Below are 21,406 nucleotides of genomic sequence, written 5' to 3'. Positions count from 1 at the left end.
TACCCCAGCTCCGGCCGCCCATGTCTCCCTCTCCCAGTCTCTTCTTCCTCGACTTCCATCCCCCATTGCTTGTGAAATGGCAAGATAATCATGGTGACTCTCTTTTGCTCCGGTGGACCCTCGCCATGCAATATGCGAGGCTTGCACAAAACAGCCTCCTGCACTTCGGATACTCCTAGGATGTCACCACCTCATCCCCGCCATCCACAAAACAACCTCCTACATTTTTGGTGAAGTTTTGTCTCTCAAAAAATGAGAACAGGTGAAGGTTATCTCGGGAGTTTGGATTGGGATCGAGAAAACAGCAATAGTGCATGGAACGATGCTGTTTGGATTGATGGGCTTTGCACTGTTGCTTAACAGTCGAGACTTCAATGAGTCGTGGAGGAGGAGAGGTAGAGGAAGAAGTGGATATGCATGGGAAGGTATATATATATATATTCACACACACACACACACCTCAGACAATAATTGAAGCACAAGAAGTTGGATTCATGATCATTCTTGAGTTTCAAAGACTGGACGACGTAGGAGACGAGGACGAGAGAGAGAGAGAATTTTGATTTTTTTCAGGTCTCTATTTTGATGATAGAACAATAGAGTAAAGAGACAAGCCTTCCAAAGCAACGAACAACACCCATTTTCTGCAAGATTTGATTTAAAAATGGAGAGAGAGAGGGGAGGGGGGATGAATGATGATGAAGATCAAGAGCAGATTATCTTGCTGAATATATATAATTGGTTTAGTTCCTTCCTCTTTTATTATTCTATTGAATATCCTTGCTGAATATATTACATTGTACATTCATTATATATATATATAATATATATATATATATTATTATTATTATTCATTTAAGTTTAACTCCATTGACTCTAGAAGCTGTTGCATCTAATCTAATTATGGGGTATACGTAACTAATGGATTATAAATTTATATACGTAGGTAGAGGTAAGTGTTAAAAACAAGAAACAAAAAGTCAAAATATCAACACAAATTAAAGTTGAAGTGATTAGAAGGGCACTAAACATCTTAATTTAAAAGAGTATGATATTGGCCACCTCCGTATAGAAATCATCAACGTGAAAGCTCAGTAGGGGAAAACGAAAAGCGTTGCGAACGAGAGTTATCTTTTACATTATGCCTATTCCTATGTGCAATAATGTTGATGTCACCTAAGGAAACGAGCCCCCTCGTGCAATAGATTGTCTCCGCCGTCACTACACCACGCAGACATCTTCTTCGACTAATGTTTGGATATGCATGGGATTCATCTTTGCGTGTTTAGGTGTCTCAGATGCCACAGCTTAATGTCAGTGCACTGTGCCTTTGCCGGCCAGGCACGTTCAAAGGGACAGAGCTTGGGGAGAGAGAAGGAGAGAAAGAAGAGAAGGAGACGGAGACGGGGAGAGACCGACTGGAGAAGAGAGAATATAATTAAAAAAATAAAAATAAAGTGGGGACACACTCATATATTTTATTATTAAAAAATATTTAAAAAATTTATATGGGCCCCACTAGCGAGATAATAAACGTTAGGAGGATAAAATTTTAAATTTGAAAAATAAAACTGACTTTAAATTGAATTTAAAATTATTTGTGATTTTTTGCATACAGTTTAAGGATAAAATTTGATCATTAATCTTAAATTTTAGGAAGTATTATATTAAGGAACCATTCATAAAACTTATTTACCAATAATGACTAATACGAAATATATTGTTAAAATGAAAATATATACTTAATTTTTTTAATGAAATTTGTTATTAGTTTTTATTTATAAATAAGTTTTTTAAACAGTTCTTAAATGTAATTTTCACATAAATTTTATTATAAGCTCACAATAGTTGATTGGGAAATCGAGAAATGTCATTTTTTTAGCATGACCTGACTAGTGGTCGGCTGGTAAGGCGTGCTTTGGGCTATTAGTACAATTGAACAATTCTGGGAATTCACTAAATTAAGTGGTCAAACTATTTATAATTATCTCATTCAAATTGTTGACCAAAAGTTATGTTCGGGATAGGAAAAAAAAAGCTATTGATTTAAACTGTTAAATGAATCATAACTTCAACGAGGATGTTTATCATTTGTACATGAAATTGTAAGTCAAGTCAAAGAGTGCCCAAGTTGCATTTTATAGATTCAATTATGATTTTTTTGTATGGTAAAAACATATGATTTTTTTTTTGTTGGAAAATTGATTGAAAATTGGAGTAAAAGAAAAGGTGAGTAAATTATAAAGTGTATAATTAGTACAATTAAACTTCACATAAATAGTAAAGACTCTCGTTATTTAAACAAATAATTAGGAGTTTGAACTCTAACTTTTGTGTATGTAATAATTTAGTTAGAAGATGTCTATTAATTGCTCTCAATGTCTTGAGAGAGATATTTTCTGCTATCAACTAAGCGAGGCCTATTCTTTGGAAAAAAAATTGTATAAATAGTCTAATTAGTCTCAATTCTTGTGTAAACGAGATTGAGAGTTTATTAAGTCTCAATTGAGATATTTAAGAATATTAAGTTAGTGCCTTGTTATATTGGGAAAATCACAATCAAGGACTTCTTTATAGAAAATGATCAAATGATTATGAAATTGTTTTGTAAGATTAAGGGACTAACTTGTGATTAAAATTAAAATGTAGTGTAAAAGGACAAAATCATTTATAGAAAATGACAATTAGGAACCCCATAAGGTCATTAATTACAATTAGGGACCCTAAATTTTTGATATCTCAATAATGAACTATGGTCCTTTCTTTCAATTAAGCACATACATGAGCTTACAAAATTGCTCCTCATTTGAAAAATAAAAAAATGACACTATTAAAATTACTATCATGTGATAAGAATATTGTTAATTTCACTTGGGAAACCAAGAAACTAGTTGAGAATGGATTGTTTTCTAAAATGAAACTAAAATTTCACTTTGAAACTTTTTAAAGGCACTTGTAAATATATAATAGTCATTTGAAAATTTAATAAAGTCACTTCAAAGGGCATTTTAGACTATTCACATTTTTTAATTCCAAATAAAGACCATCATTTATTATTGGGATTTCAATAATTTAGGATCCCTAATTGTATCTAGTGGCCCTAGGGAATCCTTACTTGTCATTTTCCCCTCATTTATTTTTTAAAACAATTCCTCCCACCATCACCACCCACTGAATGGGAAACCAGTCAAAAGAATTGTTAACCACTAAACTAGTAATGCTTGTGGGTCATATAATATCAATCTTTATATATATATATATATATATTATAAAATTTGTTCTTACATTCCAAACAACACTTGTCAGAGTTGAATGGTTATTTGTCATTTTACAAGTAATTACTTGTTAATTTTTTAATGAGATTTATTAAAAAAAATTTAATATGTAATGATTTTATAAATGCTTACTTGTTTTTATCATTAAAAGTTTATGTGAATTTATTATTTTACTAAAATTTACTTGATAAATTAGTAAGGGAAAATTTTTAAGTTAGTAACAGGCTGGTCATTTCACAAATAATTATCCGTTAAATTATTAATTAGAACTTGTAAAAAAAATTAATATATACTAATTTTTATACATGTTTACTTGGTTTAATTATCAAAAGTTTATATTAAAAGCTCATGTAAACTTGTTATTTTAATACAATTTACTTGTTGAATTATTAGAAAAAATTTTCAAAGTTAGTAATGAAATTATCATTTCACAAATGATTACTCATTAAAAATTAATATGCATTGATTTTTATAATGTTTATTTGCCAATTTTAATTTTTACCTTAAAAAATTAAAATTTCTCAAGCAACATAACACTACAAACTAGCTTTTTTCTACCCTTACTAATATGAGACCAAGTATGGAAAGAATCAAAATAAAAGTGCATGAAATGACCTATTGTATCTATTTTTCTTTCACATTTTAAAAAATGATTCAAAACAAATTGTTATTAGAACATTACAACTTCAATTAGAACTCTCGGGTGCAAAATGCACCTACTAAGAATTTAGGAGAAAGTTTGTGGGTACTAAATGAATGTTGAAGTGGATGTTGATTTCACTTTACTAATAAAAAAATTTAAATATTTGGACCAAGCTTATTTAAATTCAAGCTTAGCTTGAATTTCTTCAAGTTTATTAAAGTCAGTGATTTGAAAATCAGAATGAATCAGACAGTTGGATTGGTCAAATTGTTGACCGATCAGGCTAACAATTTGATTAAGTCAAAAAAATTGTTTGAAAAGTTGGATCGAATTGGGCTACTTTGAACCAATGATTAGACCAAGAATCAAAATCAAGTTGAGAACTAATTTTAATTTTAAAAAAATTAATTGTTCAAAAAATGCCTATACCTTATTTTTTTGTCATTTTTTTTAAATGACCAATTTTTTTATTTGTTTGATATTATATTATATCATATGACTTATTAAAATTAAAATTTAAAATATTTAATTTTATTTTTAAATTAAATAGCAATTTCATATTTATTTTTTATATTTAAATTGCTATATATATATATATAACTTTTTAATTTAATTATTACATCATCGCTTTGATTGGTTCAACCTGATTGGACCATACAAAACTGCTAACCTCTTCAATTTATCCAATTCGCTTCTGAAAAACATTGATTGAAGTCGTTTGAATAAGCTTGGAGTGGGGGAAAAATCCAAACTCCTAAACCCAGTCTCAATTCTTTGGACTTATCCAAGTTAACCCTCAAATTCCCAACTCTAGTCTCAGCTTACCAAACGTCAAGGCTGGGACAATGAAAGAAGCTCAAAATTTCAGAAACATGATAACATTTCAATTAAAGTATATCTTGATGTCCAAGGCCGAATCAAAATAACATGATAGACTAAAAACAAACATGCCAAGAAAACAAAATAATGCTATTTCCATTCCTGAACAATGATGCAATCAAAAAGCATGAGATAAGCATTACGAATAATACAAATTATCAACACCCAAAAAAATTGAGAAAAATTACAACAATAAGGGAAAGGACATCAGTGTAATTCTATTCGTTTCTAACACCAAGAATGTACTGTGCAAGATGAGTCAGATATGGCTCTGCTTGGGAACTTCCACTCAAGACTGATCCGAGGCTTTGAAGTTCAGCATTGAATTCCCTTTCAAATTTGCTGCAACATGCCACCAATGTCATTAGTCATACCGGAAAAAGGGAAGGGGGGGGGGGGGAAAGAATTGCATGAAACGCTTTTGGGAACATATAACTGTTAGCCCGATCCCTATAATTTTGGCGTGATTTGATAATAGTCCTTATACTTTTTTTTTTTTTTCCATTACTTCAAGTCTCTCGAGTTTTATTTGGTTGCAATGTTAATCCTTATATTTTTAAATATGATCATAGAGACGTAACAGTGGTTAACACATACATAAACTCTATTACTTTTTGTGTTGACCTATTAGAATTATAATGAGTTGTATAAAAATGAATAGAAGGCAAAAAAAAAAAGAAAAGAAAGAAAAAGAAAAGGTAGGAGTGTAGGATATTAAGTTAGAATCCTTAAACGTACAATGAACAAAGCTTCAGAAGGAAGAAGACATGACAGTGAAAGCAAATAGCAAGATTAGTGGCCACTTTGCTTATACAATATCCAACTCATCATAATTTTATCAAATCAACAACAGAATTTAACAGAGTTATGTTAACATCATCAAATTTACCCTCATCAATGACGATAAGGATTAATGTTGCAAACAAATAAAAGTTAAGGAACTTGAAGCAATGGAAAAAAGTATTGGAACTAATATCAAAACACATTAAAAGTATAAAGTATAGGAACCAACAATTATACTTTTTCAAAGCTTTTTTATTCAAATGTTAGCAAAAATGTTCAAGCAAATGTTGGAATGATGAACCGGAGTCTATTTTACACACACACGTATCTCTTCAAACAACTTCATAAAATCCTACGGGTACTACTGTTACGGTTGATAGATCCTATTTTCATATATCAATCAACAATAACTTTCAGAACGCTACGACAAAAATTGAAGTGAAACAAACAAAAGATAAATTAGTAGTAAAAGAATAAAGAAAATTGAATGACGCCCTAAACCAAGTTAACCACATATGGGAAAATGAAAATTTAATTTCCCCTGCAATAATTTGTCGGTTCCATGTATGTATTAGAATTTCATTTGACTTACAGAACTGATTCGGTGACAGACGCAGTTCTGGTTGTAGATTTCAGAGCCTGAGATAATTTTCCCGGTTTCAACTGACTGGCATTGCTCAAGCCAGTTGAACCATCAACGGCTTCCTCTGGATCATGGATTTTGATAGAAGATGATAAAAGCCACTGAGTTGCAGCTGCATACTGCAAGCACATGGACTTGAGCCGCTCCACCTTCTGCAATTGAGGAAGTTGTTGACAAGACATATTACAAAAACGAAGAACCTCCCCACTTAGGGTTGAGTTTAGCTATAAAGCTAAGCTGTATATTGCATAGTCCCACATGGTCTACATATCTGTCGTACACTTGTTTTCTCATTATAATAAGTATAATATGCTGTGATCCTATATATCTTCCGACTTTCACACACTCTTTAGTCACCTCAATCCTTGGGCCTCCTCATGCTCTGAAGTTCCAGTACAAGGTATAATAACTAATAAGCGTATGGTTTTCTTCACACTTCAAGCCCAAAGAACTTTCATATGAAGCAATGTGTTAAAGATTATGTCAAACCTATTCACAAGCTTTTACTTAACATCTTAAATTTTTGAGTTGAAAAGATCCTTGACAGCACAATTTTATATATTTTGTTGCATGGCTGCTTGTTGAATCCTCAAATCTGAAACATGTAGCAGTCTTTCAGTTATTCCTAATTCTAAATGTTAAATCTATTCTTACTTTTTACTGTTAAATTGCAGGATTCAATTTATCCTCTGCTTCGTTGCAAGTTTATAAAATTGATGTTTCATTCGTCCATGTCAAGGCATGGCCCGGTCCAGTTCGACAAAATGGCTCCGCAGCAATATTAATCTTCCAAAAACCCATTACTGGATCAGGATAACAATGATCTTGGGGAATCAGAACAATCAAGTCAAAGCAAAGTGGTTGAGACTAAACACAAGAATGGAAAGGGAGACTTTTTTCAAATAAACTATTCAATTATTCCTATTCACGTTAATCTTCCTCCACAGCAATTAAAAAAAAAAAAAACTTCAGAAATTGTTTTCGTTCCCCTCTCTGGGGAGAGAAGGAAACTAATTGCACCTGAGAATAAAACACGAGAAGGGAACAAAACAATTCTCTGTTCAAACAAGCCTATTTTGGACGTCTGCACCTTTTCTTGCTTTGTGTTAAGATCTCTTCATCGAAAACATTACAAGAACGGTGATACTTTTGCAGCCCAAAGCCACAATAGCATAACCCTTTAAGGTTCAACAATAAAGAGAAACTAACCTTCAGCATCTCTGGCAAAAGAAGCAAGCATTCTCTCAAACATTTATCGAGGAAAAAATCATGATGTTGAATAACCTGTTTCAGACAGAGAAAGGTGTACAAATACCATGACATGTAAGTTTCAATTATATGTCAACAGGTTATTATGTTCTCAAGGACATATAGAATTTACCTCATCTATGCTCTTGGCTGACTGAAGTCTGCTATACATAACATGCCAGTTGGGCTCAATAACCTAAAATAAGAATTGTAATCATATACTGAGAAATGCACCTAACTGCTCATAACCCAAACCTCTGAATAAAAGAAAAGCAAAAGTAGAAACAAAAGAACTGAGTGCCATTTTCAATTCATAGAGAATTTGAGCATGCATATTTGAAATTATCACAATATATATATACATGCGTATTTGAGATAATGTAAGAAGCCTGGATTCAATTATTTAACAGAAAAAATAAAACAGAGATTGAAAGCAAAATCCATCATCATAAAAATCAACAGACAAACTAAAGTACAGTAGAAAAGGGCCACTTCTTGTGGAACAGAAAGTACCCAAAAAGTGCATAAAAGTTTAGGAAAAGTAAAACTTACCTCAAATGTCAGATAGTGTAGAAGGCTGTTGATAAATTTAAGCATACTACGGCAAAGAAGAGATGATCTGGAGATAGCAGTTCCTCGAGTGTTGAGTGCACGAACCCCCTGTAAAGTGAAACAAAAAATGGGAATGAAGAGTGTTGGGTAGCAACCAAATCAGGTAAGGTGAATGGCACTTGAAGTCATACTTGGTGCACTTGCCATGCTCCACAAAGTTGACGGTCAACATGTTTACAATGAAAAAGAAATCGAAAAATTAACTGATACTTTGTAAGAGCTTTGCGAGATAAAACTATAGACAATGGCCATCGGACCTGAGAACCAAAACCAAAAAATTATCATGAGCAAGCAGAAAAAGGGAATCTGTTCAGAAACTTTAAGGGAAATACAACCACCTTATAACTTAGAGAAAATGTTTCAAGACCCGTAATGCTAACTGGTTCCTCCAGATTGTTGCTAACAGAAGAACTATGGCTAAAGTCAGGACCCTTGACTGAACCCAACCTTTTAAGCAAAGAAGATCTTTCCTGAAAAGACAAATGCATAAATGTGCCTATAAGTCACCTTTAAGATAAAGATCACGACACATTTTCTCACAAACTGAGTTACTTGCCACAACACAGGTCAAGTCTTCATGCAAAGGATCTGCTGCAGCTGCTGTAGTACGTAAAGCAAGATCCAGAAGTGACTAAGTCATATGAAAGGGGAAGAAAGAAGAGAAAAAAAATTAAGATGAAAGCCCACAGTTAAAATCTGTCTTCTATTGAATTATCAAACAAGTCTTCTTTTTTCAAAACCAAAAATAATTAAAAAAAAAAAACAGCATAGTGCTTATTGTATACCTGCAGCTTCTCAACAGAGACTTCATCAGGCTTTTTTGCCAGCTCATCTCGAGCAATATCCATAAAATGTACCAAGAAATCACCCTGTGTGATCATACACAGTCATCTTAATCATGCTAAAATTAGTTATGAAAAGGACAGTGCCTTTAAATGCACAACTTTTCCGAATATTGACACCCATAAATCTTCCAATCATCAAACATAAAATCAAAGAAAGTTTAGGAAGGAAGATTTTTGCCCTGAAGTGTCTTTTCCAACAAACTAATAATTCACATGACACCAATCTGTCTGAGTCTGGCGTTAGGATTCCAAACTCTTTGCCTTTTTCCTACTCCTAATTCCTAAGTTAGGGACTCACATATAATCAATAATTAAACTAAAATAAGAATCTTTTCATTGATAAGGTCAATTTTGATAGTGGTAACATCCATGTCTGCCTAACTCATTTCACAAGCACATCACCATACTATGTAGCCAATCATGCCCAAGCTTAATTTACATCAACAAAACTTCACAGATTCAATATGATCAGTGAAGCTTGTTACTAGTTTACTTTGACTACGGTCAGACTAAGTAAAATAAAAAGTAGAATGCTTCTCCCACGCCAACAAGCTTTCCCTCCATTTCAATCAAAGTCATACAAACCTAATATGATGATGCTATATTGATTATTCAGAACTAATTTTCATACAACAACAACAAGCCTTATCCCACTAGATGAGGTAGGCTACGTAAATTGCACGACGCTATTGTGTTTTATTAGCAACTAAGCCTTTGGAAATATTGTTAACCAAGAAGTCTCGTCTAACAACTTCTATGAGCGTTCTCTTTGATGTTCTCTACCTTTCTTTATAGGACTCAAGACTATCTGCTCCACTCTCCTCACCGGCACCTCCCATGGCCTTCTTTGTATGTCCAAACCAATTTTCATATATTCCCAAAAAAAAAAAAAAAGTTCACTGATATTCACAGCATCCCTGATTCTCACAGCACATTTTGTTCCCATACCTTTCTCTACTTGCAAACTCAAACCAAAAGTCAACATGTCTGAATAACTGTGATGGAATATGGGATTAAGACAATTAGGAAAAAGAAGGGAATATTCCAATCACCATGAAATACTGTCCTCTATACTGTATTAGCTTTGCCAGCATAGCTACTTCCTATCTTCAAAATTAAATTCTTCTAAGTTTTACATACCTGATCAAGAAGAAGATAGTGCTTTATTGATCGCAGCTTTCCCAGCAGATCAAACTAAACATACAAACATAACTTACCATCAGAAATGACCATTGCAAAAGCCTAAGAAAGCAAGTTGGGAATTTTATCACCAGATTTGAAGTCTACCTCACCTTATCTTTGATGAGATTCAGGAGCTCACCACTTGCAAAGTTATAAGCAGCCTTAATACATTCAAGATAATGATGATTTGAACCAAAGCTTGTTAGTTTTGAATTTTCTGATGCAGGGACCTAATGTGAAGGCAGTTAACTACACTTAGAGGTGCAAACAGATATAAAACAAGGAAATCTTCTTTGGTAATCAACCTCCGGTGAAGAAGATTGAGAAGAAGAATCCATTCTGCATACAAGGCATAACGGTTAGAGTAGAAAAACCTGTACATTGTGCCCACATTCTCTCATGACATTAAGATATTTTCCAGTGGTTAAGATTGTTCCTGCCATATTTGATAGAAAACTAGGAATTCCATCTTTGAGGCTGTAACGGTGCCGCCAATATTTAGCATCATTATCTTGAGTGAGACTCTCCTGGAGAGAATTTAAAATTGTGACTGTCTAGAGCAAGAGATTGAAATAACAATATAGGGCTGCTGTGAATGACGGAAACATATTAAACTACCTTTTGGAGTGATTTGTTCTCTGCAATGAAAAATTCACCATAAGGGTCATCTATCACTCCTTCATAGACCCATCTTTCATGTTGTTCAAGCCAATATGCACAAGAAAGCGAACAAAAAATCAGAATCAACTAAATTTTGAGTTAAAATACCTAATCCTCCTGCCTAGTTTAAAAATATAGACTGACCTGATTATACTTTTTAAACATACAGCATCGTTTAGTCCATTTGCTAAAGTAATGCTTAACAAAACCACATTAGAGGCCAGTCAAGAGCTAGATCGTCTGATAAAATGCCTGAAATACCCTTACAATTATTTATATAATAACTTCAAACAATATTAATGTCCATTGGCAGAGGTTGGGAGTTGATCAGCTCAATTTCTAGATTTTTAAACAGTTTACTAGAGTTTCAAATACTGTCAGTCACTAAGTATTAGGGCATTTGACCATGGACTTTCGGCTTTTGAGCAAACATCTTAATTGATGAATCTGTTATGCATAACTTACAAGCACTGGATGACGGTATAATTTTTTGGGGAGACAATGGTGGTATATTTTTAAGGACCACACTGGGATAAAGATCCTTTTTAAGTGTTGCTATCAAGTTCTCCAACAAAACCATGACAGCAATAATGCAGTTCTGGCCTCTAAATTTTACTTTGATTTCAGTTTCGTCTCTTAACTTCCATTGTACTTTAGTCTCTTATCAATAAAAATCAGTCAAAAATTTCCTCAACCCTTACTTCATTAATGGAAATTGCTGACAAATCTTCATGCCAAACCACTGCTATCACTGCATATCCATTAATCCTCCATGTAAAATATTCCTATGGCCTCCAAATCGGCACTCCAGGGATAAACAGGGAATCAACCCATACAATTCTTGGCCAGTTTCCAAGGTTATGCTTGTTTCATCTCCATACACCCATCCCTTTCACCTTCCTTTCTCAAAAAAAAAAAAAAAAAGAAAAGAAAAGAAGGGGAAATTTCTTTGCACTTTCACTCAACAATGTTACTCTTATCTTCCTTTTAAAAACATGCCAACTTTTGATAATGTAACCATTGCTTGAAAACTTGGATATTTGATGCAAGCAAACTAGAATTGATAAATATTGCTCTGACACTGCCAGACATCCTGGAAAATAATTAGTGCTGCTGTTATTTATTTTCTAGTCAAATCTTGAATGTGTTTTTCTTTCTTTTATCTTCCTTGTAAATTGTTGGGGATTCATAATACTTCCAAGCAAGGTGCCTCAGTGCACATTTAAAATTGCATAGATGCCCTAGTTCGATTAATCTTTATTTGTTGGATTGCTTCCACTTGCCACTGAAGATTAGACTTATTCTTGAAGATAATGGTTGAAAATATAGCTGTAGTTATACAACTGCAATGGATTCACGTTTGCATCCCATGGGAGAGAAATCTACATTAGCAACTTCAACTAGAGAATCCAGATCTCTATTTGTCAAATCTGAATCCTCAGCCTCGTCCAACAATGAGAATACAGGTATATACTAACCCCTCTTTTCATCACCCTTGTTCAACACTGAGAATATAGAGGCTATACTAATACCACTTTTTCTAATACATAAAACCATCTCCAAGGGCCTATTCCTTGAATTGGAGAATTATTGAACACAGAAAGAGATGATAAGCCACTAAACACGTACAGCAAAAAAAAAGAGGAAGATATGTGATCAATTTCATATTTTTCCTGATTTCTTTGAGTCTGTTGTTTTATTTTATTAATTCAGTTTATTATTCCCCAAGTTTAGGAGTTAGTGGAACTTCCTTCCTAGTTTTTAGGGGGGATTATTAATTTGAATAAGCATTCGCAATCAGTTATGAGTCAGTTGCCCACCAAGTCCTAAGTTTAAGGAAGTAAGTAGTTTTTTGAGTCTTTCAGTTATTGTTCAGTCTATTTAATTGGTCTGCTCATTTGTAGAATTCATATTTGGAATTAATCAAAGTCTCTTTTCAGTCTCTAGAGATTCTCCTTGACTCGGCTACTGTTTTTACTTGCTTAGAGAGAGTTAGCAGATTATTTACCTTGTTTACACTTGACCCTACCAGAAGACAGATTCAGAAAAGTTTGACAGAAAAGAACCTTTATCTCTAAAGCAGCCACAATAAGGATTATGAGTAAAGCAGCCACGATGGAAAGACAGAACCCTTGTCAATATGTTTAGACACTTTATAAAAAAATGGCACCAAGAAAGAAGACATAAGGTTACCCTCAACAAGGATGCCCAGATAGGTAAGAAGGCAGTTAAACTGAGATGCAGAAAAAGAAAACATCCATGGTTTCATAAGCTAATATTAATTTCATTCACTGTAAAATTATCCTATAGGTTGACAAACAGATCAAGGTACATGACTATTTGATCCATAATAGTGGTAAAGAAAAGCGTCTAACAATATTGATTTAAGCGGAATAGTAATACATAATCAGAATTAGTAAGTGACATAGAGGGGACGTAATTCAACATTTCTGGTCAAGGAATCTCATATAGGCAGGAAGGCATAGTAAGGGCTACCTTTCTAATATGCTCAGGTAAGCATTACTGGCGCATTGTGCCATTTTTTCCAGCAACAACCTAACTGCATTGTCTCCAGCCATAGCCTTTGCCTAAATATAATAAAAGTCATGGTAGTATTACTAAATTAACGTACCAATAAAACTAAGCAAAGATTTCTTGAACATATACAGAAAAGGATGACCATTATAAGGAACTTCTGTATGACTCCATGAGAAAGTACACAAACCTACAGAGAAATATTACCTGGCTCTGCAATAAATTAAGAACCGCAGAACCTGAAAAGTTGTTAAGTGAGGCCTTCTGTATTACAATGGATAGTGCATGCATAGACCCCATCATGGGCTGCAACAATTAAGAATAACATTAGCCGAGATTTGACAAATATTTGCTTTCACTTATCTCAAACACAAACCTGGCAGTAGAACCACAATCCTTGAAGGGAAAGTCTCCCAAGATGAAACTGGTGCTCGAGCTGTGCTACCATGGCCTGATAATCCTGGAAAAGATTGATCAAATGTAGCATTAGCTGGGGATTATTTGAATTTGAATCTTCTATTAAAATTAGATAACATTTATATAATGTTCCAGAGGAAGTCAACATGCATAAAGCTGTAGGCCGCTCTGTAGTACTATTTAATTTCTAATAAATTCAATTTTAGGACGCTTGTTATATTGATTTCCAGTTTCTAGTTGGACGATGACAGACCTCCTGATTGATATTACAACTTAACATCACCTCAACAACTGTCCTAACATAAGCCTAGTTTCTGATAGCTAGACTAAAGACATTAGCAGCATTCCTAAACATAGGCCAAAGTTGGCTGTTTTCAGAAATAAATATGCCCACACATCAAACAGAGAACATGTATAAAATAGAATGTAGAGATTCCAATAACGAATTAGATCAAAGAAGCAAGTACAAATGTCATGGTATGAAAATTGACCAAATGATAAACAATGTAGAAAAACCTACAAGAAGGAGTGCCCTGAGTGCAGCAGAAAAGGCATGATTTACTAGGCCATTCTTGAATTGAGACCTCGATTCCACAAACTGATTGATCAAGATAAAGCTCCTACATAGAGGGAATATCCGTTTTGCCAATTCCTGCAAAAATTGATTCAGATCAACTATTAAAATAATTTACTGTTGCATGCAGTCCCGAAAGTATGCTGTGATTTCATCATTGTGATCTATTATATTGTCCATCATTTAGAGACATAGCTAAGGTCAAGATTGCATAAGCTATCAGGTTCAATTTTGTGTGGGAAAAGAAATTTCCTTTTCTGGACTTAAATCAGGAGCATGGAAAAAGTAAAATTCTGTCATTATATAAGTTTAAGCAAGATGCATGACCGTTCACTAGAATAGTTTACACAGTTGTAATGAGTGTCAACAAACATCCAAAGATCTAGACGTAGAATGAAATTTGATTTTGGATTGGTTAATTAGCATGTAAATTCAGACAATATTAAACGTTTCAAAGAAAAAAAATCCTATTTCTAGGCTAGCTTGTTTGTTACCTAAATATCACACAGCATAATTTTCCATATGAAGTAATATGTAAAGGTTTGGCGACTCTCATGTTAGAGGTCAATTTCAACAGAATACATGCATGTTACGCTATTTCTTACCTGAAGTGCCAAATCCATAGATGGATCAACCTGGAACGTGACATTATCATCATCCTGCTGCTTTCCGTGAACCGTTTTAATCAAGATGTAACGTCCTTCAATCCCAACCATGGCTGACAGGATATCATCAATAACAATGAGCTCCTATATGTCAAGAGAACAAAATAATAAATAATTTTTTTAAGCTTGAAAGGACAATAATCCTAGATCATCTTGTAAAGATTAACTGAACTTCCAAACAAAAACTCTTATAAACTAAAAATCATACACACTTGAACACAAGGGTACATAAGTAACAGGAAGCATGTAGAATTCAACCCAAATTTAAGAGTAAGCTATCCACACAGCTATTGAAGTCACAACTGCAGCAGTTCGCCCATCAAGCAGTTTGTGGTCCCGCTTAAAATTTATGCTGTTTAACTTACATGAAACCACTTTTGCAGCTTTACACGGTTGCAAGTCATATTACTTCAACTTTTATGTAACTCCGCCAGGTTAAAAATGAATAAACTGGCAATATGAAGCTGTCCTGACTAAGGAGTAATAAAGAATCCACACCACACATCTGAAATTTGCTGAATGTAGTATATCTGAAAATTCATTTTAATTTCCTTTAAAATTTCTTTAGCTGTCGCTAATGCCCCAAGAATTACAATAAAATTGAAGAAATTCTATTTCTCGGTATTTGCCTCAACAAATAAGGAGCGTTTTTAAGTAAAAAATGCAATCACTGGAGTCATTAAAAATGATGTTTAAATAGAATTTTATACGCATATTAAAAACAAACAATCCTACCCATTAAAACAAACACCCAACAAAGCAGAAAACAAGTCCCTGGAGACATATCCCCCTATGCTAAAAATTGAAATAAGGTACCTTGTGCCAGGAATTCCCACTCCCCCCCCCCCTCACCAAACATTTCAAATGAATTAAATTAAAATGAACAAAGGCAAGAAACAAATCAAAAGGAAGAGAGAAGTACTTGAACCGCAGCATCGTAACAGCCAATAGGATTTTCAAACCCACTACTGCTTAGGTTCATATCGAACAGAACCCAACCTCCAAATCTCAGCCCAGAGCAGATCGGAAAAGAAATATGGCTGCAGCAGAAAAAAAAAATTATGAGTTTGTTGAAAAAGAGAAAAGAGGACCCCACAATCAGCCATACCAACTCTGAAGAACGAAGACAGAAAAGAGAGGTTACCAGCGAAAATGGGGAAGGGGAAGAACAGAACTGAGAGGAAGAGTGTAGTCTGTGGGCTGTGGAGTTACAATACAGGACTTCGTCGCTCCAAAATTTTGAATTCAGCTATATTAATCTTATGCAGAAGAAAACTCTCCCAAATTACAAAAGAATGTCGCGCGCATGTGGGGATTGGGAAGAATAGTAGAGTACAAACATGCGGGACACACAAGGGAAAATCCTACCGGGGGCTATTGGTGAAAAAATTACACTCAGGGCCTAATGTTATGAAATTGTTCTTCTTCTTCTTTTTCTTAAATATATTTTAGGGTGGTAGGGCACAATTACCCTTAATAAAAAAAAAGATAGCAATTAAGAATTTAAATCTTTACAAGATATTTATATATCCACAGCTTTATAATCAGATATTAATAAGTAATTATGTATTAATTGTAAAATTTTTGTTTAGAGTTAACAAATTCATGTTGTTTAAGTTTGTAAATTTATAACTTATAGTTTGAATATTTATAAATATATGTTCATTTATTTGCAAATTAAAATCATAATTTATGACTTTATATATTGAAAACTAATGTTCGTCATGACAAGTTCACATTTTTAATAATTATATATTCACAAATTCATAATTTTTAGTTCATATATAAATAAGTAATTGTCCATGACAGTAAAATTTTTGTTTAAAGTTGACAAGTTTGTCTTGACTAACTTTATAAATTTACATCCTAAAGTTTGAATATTTATAAGTATAGATTCATTTTTGCACAAGTTAAAGTCTAGAATTTATGACTTTATATATTTAAAATTAAGGTTCATTATGATAATAAGTGCAAAATTCTACAACACATGTTCATAAATTCACAATTTTATATTTACATTTTAATAAGTAATTATCCACAGGTTGTGAACTTAAAGTGTTTTTTTTCTCATTAAAGGCAATTGTGTCTTTTCTTTTTAAAACATATTTGTAAAAAAAGTCATTAGAATAATTTTAAAATGCATTGAACCTTAAATGTAATTTTTTATATTTTAGAGAGTCTAGCTGCGATTTTCCCCACATAATGACGAGCAGAAGAAGAAATTTAGTCCCATAACTCAATTGCTTAAAATTTCATAACCATAGACATTTACCCCTCACAACGTTATTTTCTTCACAGATCATAAAAGCTAATTACACCTTAAGTTTTATTTATAAGTCACTTTCAATATATTTATTAATATTAAAAAAATTTAAAACTCATTAATTCTGTATTAAAATTTAATAAGTTCTCAACTTTGACTCTATTAAATATATATATATATATATTTTTAATTACATATTTTCTCTCCAACATTCAATGTAGAGTAAAAGAGAACATTTTTTATAAAAATTTAATGACGTGATTTATAAATAGGATCAAAAAAAAAAATTTCTACCCAATAAATAGGATCAGAGAAAATATAAGCTTATGTCAGATAAAAAATTGTGTATGATTATAAAATTTTAAGGACTTGATTAATAAAAATTAAATTTAAAAAAATATAAATGATGAAGAAAAATTTAAAGGATCAAAAGTTTCATTTATATTCTCACATATGACTTGTGAGTGTGAGAATAATTATTTTGAAGTCTTTAGGAACTTATCTCATATATATATATATATATATATATATATTTATAAAATTACATTTAACTTTCTGAAAAATAATAGAAAAAAGTTAGTTATTATTTGATATTCAATTTTAGTCATTTCTTGTATGAAATATTCATTTTCCCATTGTAAGTAATTATTAACTTACATACTCTACTAAAAAGAGTTACAAAAAAGGGAAAATTACAGTCAAGGACTGGTAGAGGAATTTATTTACCAGCAAGTACCAAATGATTATGAAATTACATTGCAATATCAAGGGATCAAAAAGTAATTAATTTTTAATGTGAAAAGACAAAACTATCCCTCAATTATTTTTTTAAAAAAGCTCCTTAGCCACCGGCCGCCGGAGCTCCAATGCCAATGGCTGAATCGAGAAATAACAAGCTTATTTGCAAATTATAGTGATGACATGCTCTTGTGGGGATCGAGAAATAGGGAAGCTCTCAGAAATTTAAGCCAAACTGAGTTTTGATATTAATAGCTTCACATTGCACAAAGATAAACTGAAGATGTAAACAATTGTTTAATAGTCGATGCAAGTCATAAGTCATATAATGATCCATTTCATTGCATTAAATATACAAATACACAACAGATATACAACATCACTCATTACATGTACTGAAACTCAAAATAAAGTGGCATAAATTTGACAACTTTTCTGGCCAAAAAAAAAAAACATTTGACAACTTTCACAATCATGACTTACAGAACTTGAAAATATATGCATGTGTCTCATTGTCATTGCTATGTTTTTAAAGTAATGTAGTTCACAGGTACTAATTAAATGGTGCAAAGGTATACTATACATCAACACCAATCATTGGGAGTGAATATTGAGAATTGAAAGAAACAAGGGTGTTTAGTTTAACAATTATGCAGTGGGATAAGAAGCTTGCATTGCTATGCCACAAAGACCTTCTTGAGTATTCACATTTCTTTGCATCCTAATGTATCCTTCTTCACCCCACTCTGTTCCCCATGAATTTTTCACCAACCAATATTCAGTATCATCGCTGACACCATAACCAATGGCTGTAACACCATGATCCAACTCGGTGCCACAAGAACCTGTGAAAATGCCACTTGAGTAGAACTGAAAATCAGATCCACTTGCATCTATGGCCACTGAAACTGGCTGGTTAGCCACAGCTTTTTGCAGTGCCTGCTCACTATTGGCAGGGACATCCTCATACCCATTAATGGTGGCTACATGGTTGGCTTCTTCATTGGCATTGCAAGTTCCATCAACACCCTTGTAAGGATAGTTGGCTTCAGATGTTATGCCTTTGTTTTTTATGATGAATTTGAAGGCATCATCCATTAAACCTCCTTCACAGCCTTGGTCCACACCTGTGTCACAATCAACCAGCTCTTGCTCCGACAAAGAGATCAATTTGCCTGTACTCAGCTTAATGATTCCTTCTGTTGCTGCTATAGCAGAAAATGCCCAGCAACATCCTGCAATATGCATGAAAGTTAAACAAAGCCATACAAAACAATTCAATCTAAATTTGCTAATTACCAGGAATAAGTGTTGTACTCCCTCTGGTTCTAATTATATTTATAACAAAAGTTGTCTAATTTTGCAGTTTTTAAGGAGTCGTATTTGATGCCTTAAACTTATAGAAAAAGATTTGACTTTCCAATTTTGCACTTTATTGGAATTAATGACTATAATAAAGTGTTGTACAAAAATTTAAACTTGCGAACAATTTGTCGTAATTAAGGGGGATTTTAACTACCACATCTTTACCCTCTATTTAAAATCAAGTAGGACTTCAAAACTTTGTCATATAATTAGGACTGAAAGGAATACAATACAAACCACATTGGCCTTGGTTCTTGACAGGTGTCACAGCACCTTGCTTTCTCCAGTCTACAGAGGAAGGCACATCAGTCACATTTGCATATTTGAAAGAGGGTGTCCTTGAGATTGAGGAGCACATGTGACCCTTGAATCTATTTCTAGAAGCTGTGAATTCTTCATTGCTGAGATCTGCAAATTGATTTATGCCTAGCTTATAAGGCTTGGCTCCAGCAATGTTAAAGCCTTCAATGTATTCCACATTTTGCTTGAATATATTGAAACGCTTCTCCTTCTCCTGGGGGTCCTTATACACTCTGCCATATTGAACCATCCATTGCTCATGCCTCTCCTTCATTGAAGCTTCTTGAAGAGTGCGAGATGAAGCTTGAAATGCCAACAATCCCAGAAAAAGAAGAACCAATGAAAGGAGATGCTGAGATTGAATTTTGAAAGCCATGTTACTGTGATAATGGAAATAACTGATGATTCAGATGATGGGTCAGTCAAGTGTGGTAAAGAAGCCGTGATGATCTCTGATGTTCTTGAGGTTGAGGTATATAAAGCAAAATTTAAGCTGACTTGTAAAATAACCATGTTCAATATTTTAATCAATAGAGAATAATGAAGAGAAGCCTTTCTTTTTGTGGTACCTGAAAAAATGTTATGAATGAGACAGCTTGGTAAAGCGTTAAAATGGAGGTCTTTGAGAAATGTTAAAAGACAATTTTATTTAAATATGATTTAAAATTGCGGGTATAAGCAACTAATGCTTCAGAGTTATCATTCAAAGACACAGACAGTAAAGGGGAAAAAGGGTATTCAGAAACGTATGCATATAGAAGACTAACAATATTATGTATGCTGCATGTCCTGTCTCTTGTCGTTGAGTTACTTATTGGAATGGAAAGTTGTCGTCTAACTTTGTTAATATAAAAATAAAGAATCATCTTTTCCGCGTGTGTTGCGTATAACAATTAAAAAGAGTGTCAATTTTTGATTAAAAAAAAAAAGAATGCCAATTTATTTGATTGTGGTTTGTTGTCAGACTCGGACTGCTTGGTCATCATATGCATTGTTTTAAATTGTGGGTAATTAATATATCAATATAATATAATATAATGGTACTATAGATTTATGTTTTAAAATTTTTTCTGTCATGTTAATTCTAAATATAAATTTTGACACTTGAAGTAGGGCATTTTCCCCAAGTTATATATATATATATATATATATGTGAAATCTAACCATAAATTGATGAATTATTTCATGATGAATGTAGATGATAGTTGCCTGCGATGCATATAAGCTACTCTAAGAACCCAAGTTGTTATTGTTTTCTAGTTGTATTATTATCATTATTCTTCATTATAGTTTGTTTCGTTGATTAAGAGCTGGGTGATAGTGACACCTTGCCCAAAAATTTCTGCACTTCAATTCTTTACAAGGGATGTTCATGAGATGAAATAAGATTAAAATACTCTTATCCCATGTTCCATTCTAAAAAATTATTGGGATTGAATGTTTATCCCATGTCTTGTCTCATCTTATCTTAAAAGTTATCATGTTCAATTAGGAATCAGGATGTAATCGGGACAAGATTAGGACATTTACCTATTCTGATAAAGCAGACAATGTGGGAAAAAAACTTAAATAATAATATTCATTAATCAAAATTTTAAATCACATAACTTATTGAGTTTAAAACCAAAATAACATAAGCACACGAATCACAACAATTATTTAATTACATCAATCACAATTACAAGTATGCAAGAGATATAATACATTATGATAGTAATTATAAGTAATTTTTAAGCTATAAGAGTAACGACAATAGACAAACCCAACATAACATCAAGT

General features: G+C 32.9%; 2 protein-coding genes across 3 annotated transcripts; both read right to left on the bottom strand.

The window, feature by feature from the left end:
• Window positions 1–4,780: 4,780 nt before the first annotated feature.
• On the bottom strand, window positions 4,781–16,347 carry LOC129291010 (gamma-tubulin complex component 2). Of its 2 annotated transcripts, none has more exons than XM_054928092.1 (20): window positions 16,106–16,347; window positions 15,884–16,001; window positions 14,902–15,045; window positions 14,243–14,374; window positions 13,682–13,765; window positions 13,513–13,611; window positions 13,267–13,358; window positions 10,729–10,801; window positions 10,485–10,637; window positions 10,221–10,340; window positions 10,069–10,122; window positions 8,869–8,952; window positions 8,640–8,714; window positions 8,422–8,553; window positions 8,215–8,340; window positions 8,024–8,131; window positions 7,605–7,667; window positions 7,433–7,507; window positions 6,173–6,375; window positions 4,781–5,139 (listed from the first exon to the last, which is right to left on the bottom strand). In XM_054928092.1, exons 2-20 carry the CDS (start codon window positions 15,941–15,943, stop codon window positions 5,016–5,018), a joined length of 2,001 nt encoding a protein of 666 aa, XP_054784067.1. In that variant the 5' UTR covers window positions 15,944–16,001; window positions 16,106–16,347; the 3' UTR covers window positions 4,781–5,015. The 2 variants fall into 2 exon arrangements, with proteins under 2 accessions (XP_054784067.1, XP_054784068.1); XM_054928093.1 differs by having other exon boundaries at window positions 15,890–16,001.
• Window positions 16,348–18,389: 2,042 nt separating this feature from the next.
• On the bottom strand, window positions 18,390–20,003 carry LOC129291762 (senescence-specific cysteine protease SAG39-like). The gene is made up of 2 exons (XM_054929286.1): window positions 19,565–20,003; window positions 18,390–19,197 (listed from the first exon to the last, which is right to left on the bottom strand). The coding sequence occupies exons 1-2, from the start codon at window positions 20,001–20,003 to the stop codon at window positions 18,611–18,613; spliced, it is 1,026 nt and encodes a 341-aa protein (XP_054785261.1). The 3' UTR covers window positions 18,390–18,610.
• Window positions 20,004–21,406: the final 1,403 nt, after the last annotated feature.

This window comes from Prosopis cineraria, unplaced genomic scaffold (genome assembly GCF_029017545.1).
Source record: "Prosopis cineraria cultivar Desert tree isolate PC_DT_omini unplaced genomic scaffold, ASM2901754v1 PC13, whole genome shotgun sequence".
Classification (NCBI taxonomy): Eukaryota; Viridiplantae; Streptophyta; class Magnoliopsida; order Fabales; family Fabaceae; genus Prosopis; species Prosopis cineraria.
This window is presented reverse-complemented; position numbering and strand designations above follow the sequence as displayed.

What these genes read in the sequence shown, in the direction of transcription:
- LOC129291010 (XM_054928092.1), bottom strand. Translation starts at nt 15,943, where the DNA reads ATGAACCTAAGCAGTAGTGGGTTTGAAAATCCTATTGGCTGTTACGAT. An exon ending in CACTCAGGGCACTCCTTCTT is followed by an intron (nt 13,766 to 14,242) that starts GTAGGTTTTTCT and finishes AATCTTTTCCAG; the next exon opens with GATTATCAGGCCATGGTAGC. An exon ending in TACACTATCTGACATTTGAG is followed by an intron (nt 7,668 to 8,023) that starts GTAAGTTTTACT and finishes TTCTTATTTTAG; the next exon opens with GTTATTGAGCCCAACTGGCA.
- LOC129291762 (XM_054929286.1), bottom strand. Translation starts at nt 20,003, where the DNA reads ATGGCTTTCAAAATTCAATCTCAGCATCTCCTTTCATTGGTTCTTCTT. An exon ending in CAAGAACCAAGGCCAATGTG is followed by an intron (nt 19,198 to 19,564) that starts GTTTGTATTGTA and finishes TGCATATTGCAG; the next exon opens with GATGTTGCTGGGCATTTTCT.